The sequence below is a fragment of the Echeneis naucrates genome, chromosome 8 (genome assembly GCF_900963305.1).
Source record: "Echeneis naucrates chromosome 8, fEcheNa1.1, whole genome shotgun sequence".
Lineage (NCBI taxonomy): Eukaryota > Metazoa > Chordata > Actinopteri > Carangiformes > Echeneidae > Echeneis > Echeneis naucrates.
Window position 1 is genome coordinate 10,625,212 of NC_042518.1, and position 6,965 is coordinate 10,632,176.

The window sequence follows — 6,965 nt, forward strand, 5'->3', positions numbered from 1 at the left end:
TGCATTCTTTCAAAAACAGATTTGAAACTTTTCACATGAGAACTAGTATCACATAATTTTATTGGAAGCATGTTACAAATTGGAAAACATTAGACTTTGTAAGAAAATACAGTGGCAGCCAGCCAGAACGGAAACAAGTGCCAACCGTCTCTCATAGCTCTTATCTGTAACATTTTTTATAGATGCCATTGCCAAAACTTTTGGTGTAGATGTGAACATTATTACACAATATTTAGACAGTGCAGTGCTCTGCAACTCACTTCATTCACAAACCTCATCTTAGTCACATGCTATACAAACTCTTTTACACACTGTATATAAAAAAAAGCGTTTTTAACCCTTTTGCACTGTTTAATATACTCTTCATGTATCTGAGAATCAGTTCACAATGCCATTGTTATGTAGGTTTGATCATCATGGAAACTCGTTTGAGAGAGTAGGATCCACCGTGAAACTCTGCCCAGTAGACCCCATCCTGGTAGCGGCTACGATAGTGTCCACCTCGATACCACACCCCGTTCAGATTGGAGTGTGCGCACATGTGGTACCACCAGCCTCCTTTCTGGAAATGAGCGCAGTTTCCTGACGACAGGATAAGAAATGAAACTAACTGTAACTAGTAATATGTAGTTACAGGGTCAGCTGACAGACAGAAGCAGTGGAGACAGACCTGTATAGCTGTCCTTGTCTCGGTCTAAGGTGGTGAAGGCCTTGTTGTTGTGCCATGAGAGGGAGTCGCCTGCGGTGCCCTGGTATTGGCCTAAGCGTAGTCGGTACCAGTCGGTCTCCGGTTCCAGGCGAAAGCTGTCATACTCAGCAAACACCTGGCGGCCCTGCCAGTCCTCCAGAGCAACCCGTAGCTTATACTGGGCCTGTTTAGTCAACCAGTAAAGGTGTTCCAAGCCAAGCCAGTACTCTCCATCTAGGTTCCCAAAGCCTTGCTGCAAGACACCAAAACTCCAGTTTAATCAAAGACAATCATTCATTTGGAGAGATTTTTTTTGGCCTAGGCTGAAATATCTTCAAACCACTGGAGTTCTCAATTTCTCTGGATTTTTGTGATCCCCTTGTTTCTCCTTTGGCACAACTAACAATTCAAAGTTGTTACTTGGTCAGACTGGCACAAAATTTTGCACTGTTATCCTTTGCAGATGTATCCTAATCAAATTTTTTTGTAAAATGTCTCAAACACTATTGGAGCTAAATTCAAACACACTGATATCCCCGATGAGATGAGCTGTATTCACCTTGGTGATCCCCAACTTTTCAGTGCTGATTTAGACCGCATACTTGCAAAACGAATGACATTCCAGCTCCAGCTGTATTTAGTTTTAAGTGCAAATGATAACATGCCAAAATGTTAAGCTCCAGACTCTTCATCCTGTCACAGCTGTAAGAACGACAAGGAACCCCGAAGCGTTCTTCAGATTTTAAACGTGTATGAAATAACCTTGTATTGCTCCCAAGTCCTGAAGAAGTTGACAGACCCATCCAGTCTTCTCTGGATGACTGTCCACCCACCCTGAGCTCGACTCTGCTCGCACCAAGCCTGCATCAGTCGGTTAGCACTCTGTGGGCGGAGCAGATAGATCCCACTGATGGTCTCACCTGATTCCAGCACATGCTGACAATCCCGCCATGGCCCTGAGTTGGGTGTGAGAGGCAGAGCAACTAAAAATGTATGTCGTGTAATTATATATTTAATATTACAATATTATATAAATATAATATTTTTCATATGGTTTTGAATGATGAACTACTGAATAACTAGTTTTGCTAAAATCTGTTGTAGTTCACAATAAGTAAAAGCGATTGGAGGAAGACATATGCAATTTTTCTTGCCTTTAAAACATTTGAGACAAAGTTGTGATGTCTGCTCATTTTAATGTCAGGAATCACGGCTGCAGCTTCACTTTATCTGTTTACAGCCGGAGGATTTTCCCCCGATGCATGTTCAGTGTCTCATGTCACAATGATAAGCAATCTGCATATAAAAGATGTATATGTAGAGGAACGTCTCTACTGATAATGCTTCCTAGTCTGTGGTCACTTGAATGTGATGAGGCAAGTGTAACAGTTCCATGCAATGCAGTTTGTGCAAACAGACCTTTTAGAAGATGAGTCACTCGAGTGACTTACCAGTTGGACTCATGTACTCTATTATATTTTGTCACTTCAGACATCCAGTTGTGCGCATTTATAGCAGAAGTGTCAGCAAATGCTGTGGTTTATGTTTGTGCGCACAGCGAATGTGTAAGCTCTTCTGATAAGAGCTGTTAGCTGTCTCTGACATTGTTTAGGCATTCCCAGAGAGATAGCGCTCCTACCATCAGGTCACTGACTCCCTTGGCTTCTGCTGCTCGTCTAAGCAATTAAATAACACTGACAGATGACCGGCACACTTATACACAGAGGTTTGAGTCTGATCAAGCACTTCTGCGAAAAGACATGTTAGACATGTAGTACCTGGAGTCTTTGTGACAGGGAAACTAATGAAAGGTGGGTCTGTAGGAGTGTTAGCTGTGGTGGTAGGGAGGGAATAAACTCCCCCTGTTTTTTCCTGTAGCTGTGGAACAGCACTTTGGTCCCTTTGAACGTCATTGGTCATTTCGGTGGCTCCGGAGCTGTAATTAGGATGCACATTAGACTGGCTTTTTGCCTGTTCGTTCATCACCTGTCCAGACCAACACAAAAGTAACAGGTCATTCTCAGTTCCTTCTTGGATCTCAGGGGTGATTTTTAAACATTCACACTGCAGTTTGTTCCCTACCAGAGAGGACTGATGGGTGGAGTCCCTGCACTGGCACTGCTTCTCCAAACGGGCAATAAACTGGTTCTGGGAGCTCATCGTGGAAGTAAGGGCTCCATATTTCTTCTCCAGTTCCCTGTAATTACTGGATACCTGCAGAGCCTGAAATTTTCCGCCACCCATAACAGACAAAGGATGAGTTTGGGGATAAGGGGATAAGACGTTGTTTTGCTGTGACATGAATCAAGGATCAACAAGGACTGCAGTTCTCTACTCACCTGTGTTGTAGCATTTAGCAGGAGGTTCTCCACCCTTCTCTGCTCCAAAGCCTGGTCCTTTTTTTGCAGAACCTCATTGAGCAGCTGGGCATAGAGCTGGGCAATGCGAGAATTCATGCTATTACTCTCTTTGCGTAGAGCTCTTATCTCCAAGGCCAGGGCCCCCTCCTGATCCAGCTGGCCCCTGAGTTTTTCCAGCTGTTCCTGCTGTCGTTTGAGCTCTGCCCGTAACACAGCCACCTCAGAGTGGTTGGTGGTGGCGGACTGTGTGTTCAAGCACAGCGCCCCTGTCAGTTTCTGCTGCGGGACAATGAAGGTGTAGGAACAACGACCTCCTTTTGTGTCCGAAGATCGCGGTGAATGTTTGTCTCCAGGGTTGTCTCCGCTGGCCCCGTCCTTCCGTCCTCCAGCTTCTGGTATGTCCAGACAGAGTGTTAGGAAAAGAGTCAGGCCTAGTGACAGTTTCTTCTCCATGAATCTGTTCAATTTCTGGGGGAAAACATGATGGTGGAGGAGAGGACATAATTAGAAATTAGAAACCACAGAAAAAACTACATGTATATATGAGCTGATGATCTTTGACCCGACTTTGACTCGACTTCTGACACCTTGACACAAAGACATAAACTTTGCATTCAAGTGTGGGACTTGACTGTTCACCAGATGTTCCCTTGCAAAGTGAAAATACACTCATTGCCCCCTAGTTGGAATTTATTAGTGGTTGAACTCTGATGGGACAACAGTAAACACAAACCAGCCAGAATCAATACACCTCCATTTCACAGTCAACAGACAGGTCAGCTATATATCCCACCACATTAACCATGGTCAACGCCATAAACACATGAGCCCAAATAAGGCAATATTTACATCTTACACAAAAATATCCTGCATAGCCTGGGCAAATGTCACCACAAACAGCACTTCAATGTTTTTTTCTTAAACAATCCACAATATTGTTCAGTTTCTATATTCAGAAAAGGACCACAGTTTTCTGGCACATTATTAAAATTACATAATGCAGTGATCTAACTTGGATACCATAGCTAATATACAGTTTAATGCAGAGTGTGTTGAAAAAGACCATTCATTACTCACTATGGCAGCTGAAAGACGTTGAACGTTCTTGCTCTGTTCCAACGTGTAGCAGCAGCTTCTGGGACACACAGATATAAAAGTCAGTGCTAAAACATAAAAAAAATAAAATAAAATAAAAAAATCACATCTCTCAGATTTAAATAAATGCCTTACTTCTTCAAAATCAAAAACTGTCTGAGGTGTTTTTCTAATTTCTTATCTAAAATTGGATAACAAATGAACTCCAGACGAACAAAACAAAAGAAAACGGAATAACATACAAGTTTCCCCAATAGTGAGACTTCTTGGTCTTCTCTGAGAATTCTGTCCAAAGAGCTATGAAGAAGGAGACAGTTAATTACAAACTCTCCCCATGACTCCGCCTCTTAGTGCCTGTTTATCTGGATGCTCAGCGCAGGAGTCCCACGATGTCTCCTCCCTCTGCCTCCAACCTACCTCCCTGCCCCAGACTCTGTCACATTTACAAAGCTTGATACTTTATGTCAGTAAAGTTGAATTCAGGGCCCTCTTTGGCCCCTGCTAAGGAGCAAAGAGTCAAATAGTATATGCACCACTTTGACTGTCATGGCACTGGCCATCTTTCATGGTGCGGTCTGAGAGAAGAGAAAACCGATCAGGAAAACCTGCTCTGTATTTGGATCCCAATGAGAACCAGTGTAAGTGCTGGATGGGAGGAGGGTGATAGCTAAGCTGTTATCAGTGATGAGGAGCAACTCTCACCCCCTGCAGGCCTCACTCAGTAGTCTGCAGGGCTCTTTCAGCATAAGGCCGCTCCACCCCAAGTGTGAAGAAGTGTTACCCACATACAACTGTTTTGTCTTCAGCAGTTGACACCATTTTGTCTCTTATCGTGCAGCTTTGGAGTGCTTTTATCAGCTCAATAGGCACTGAGAAAAAGAAATGTCCATTTTCCTGCACTGTTGAACATAATGAATAACGGATGTGCATTGTAAGAATTGACAAATATAAATAACTTATGTTTTGCTACAATGTATTATGCCCTAGTTTAGCTTAGAGGAAACTTTTATTTCAAACATTTCAACATTTCAAACATAAATATCCCCTTTACCATAAGAAGGTTTTTCTCTTGTGTGCAGAAGACATCAGGAATAAAGTTAATGTGTCATTACTGTGCATTACTCAGTTTGTTATACCCCAATTTAACATATTGAAGTAATTTAAGACACTGAAAATCCCTATAGGTGATCTTGGAATTGACTCTGTGTGTGTGTGTGTCTGTGTGTGTGTGTGTGTGTGTGTGTGTGTGTGTGCTCGTGCGTGCGTGTATGCGTGCTAAATGAATATTTTTTAACTATGGGATCAAATGAGTCTTGACCTTCCCCAAGTAAGTGGGACATTAAACAGAGACACTGCTTAATCTATAGCTGTATCACTTCTGCTTAGCCATGTAATCCTCAATATTTTGTAGATAATGGAAGAAAATAATTTGTGGAAAAGAGACTTACCTGCAGCATGTGAAGAATTATCAAGTCCATCAAGATGAACATCTCACGGTGATTTTTCACAGACGGGCCGGTGTTTCATCAACTCTGTGGGCTTTATCAGATGCAGATTCTGAGAACAACTTCACTCAAACATTATGACCAGCAATATAGCAACTGACATTTGTCAGTTTTAAGCAACCTGCCTTGTTTTCATCATTCAGTAGGTGGCACTGTTGTCATGAACCTTTTCTGATTTACAATAAAAAACCTAAAAAAACCTTTAACCTTTAAAACTAAAAAAGATCAAAAAGGAAGAACCTCGACCTTTCACCTTTTGGCCTTGAATGACATGATGGGCCTTGCAGATAACAAAGACAAAAGCTTCATGTTACCGGAAATCTTGTTGACTTTGGAAGGACACATAAAAAAGAGTTTAATAATGTATAGTATAATAATGAATTTACTCAGGTTTGATTTTTCAATGATAAAACTGCAATTAACTATAGTTATGCTTCTCTGCCATTTTACTCACATTTATATGTAAGAAATAATCATTTATAAGTAAAAGTAATTATTTAATGACATTTTATATTGTTCTCCAGTTCAGTCCTATCTCACCATTATCAGAAGATAATCCAGGCTGCCACAATAACTGTGGTGTAAATGACAAAGTTCATGTTCTGGTTTGTGTGACTGCTGCAGACCAATTAGATTTGCTAAAAAAGGAAACAATGAAAACGATGAAGGAGCTCAGACTTGCAGCCAGTGGCGTAGTGTTTGTGTTTATTAGTTTGGAGCTTGAATCTAATAACCTGTCAACATAATGCTGACTGACTTAAATTTTGCACTAGAATCGATGAAAGCTCTCCGGTGTTAAAAAAGACATAGATAGACAAGAAACAGATACTGTTTTTTGGGATGCTGTAAGTTTGGAGTCGTCATCTTTTTAATGTTTCATTTTTGGCATTGATGTACAGATGTTGAGTGCACTACGACATATGATTAACTTTGGAGTTGATTTTGTCTGTAGATCGATGTACCACTGAAGCAAATCTTGTTTATTAAAGCAAGTATAAAGTTTCATGATATAAAATGCAGCTTTTACATTTACAGATAGATGCATGGTGATAACACAGTTTGGACAATCGGCAGTTTTGCTTGTCATAAACAAGCATTTCATGCAGTATATATAATATCTACCATAACGACCTAATATAAGTCATCATTATATAAGTCCGAATAGGTCATCTTTTCTCTCTTCTCGTTTGTTCTGTTTTTACCTTAGAGAACTAATTAGGGCTTTAAATTAGCTTGCTGCAGTTCAAATCTATGTGTGCATAGTTTTTTTTATCCGACTTGATATACATTTTGAGCATGATTATGCTGTTTTTTATG

The 6,965-nt window shown here is 40.9% G+C and overlaps 1 protein-coding gene across 1 annotated transcript; it reads right to left on the reverse strand.

Annotated features, from left to right (window-relative positions):
* Positions 1-104: 104 nt before the first annotated feature.
* On the reverse strand, positions 105-5,668 carry angptl6 (angiopoietin-like 6). The gene is made up of 8 exons (XM_029508837.1): positions 5,592-5,668; positions 4,126-4,183; positions 3,028-3,516; positions 2,771-2,911; positions 2,511-2,674; positions 1,451-1,649; positions 671-941; positions 105-582 (listed from the first exon to the last, which is right to left on the reverse strand). Exons 3-8 carry the CDS (start codon positions 3,499-3,501, stop codon positions 398-400), a joined length of 1,434 nt encoding a protein of 477 aa, XP_029364697.1. The 5' UTR covers positions 3,502-3,516; positions 4,126-4,183; positions 5,592-5,668; the 3' UTR covers positions 105-397.
* Positions 5,669-6,965: the final 1,297 nt, after the last annotated feature.

Bases quoted from the DNA above. Each gene is read 5' to 3' on its own strand.
- angptl6 (XM_029508837.1), bottom strand. From the start codon at position 3,501: ATGGAGAAGAAACTGTCACTAGGCCTGACTCTTTTCCTAACACTCTGT. The intron at 1,650-2,510 runs TACAGACCCACC...TCTCACACCCAA, and splicing joins ACCACCACAGCTAACACTCC to CTCAGGGCCATGGCGGGATT. The intron at 942-1,450 runs GTTATTTCATAC...GGTGTCTTGCAG, and splicing joins GGACTTGGGAGCAATACAAG to CAAGGCTTTGGGAACCTAGA.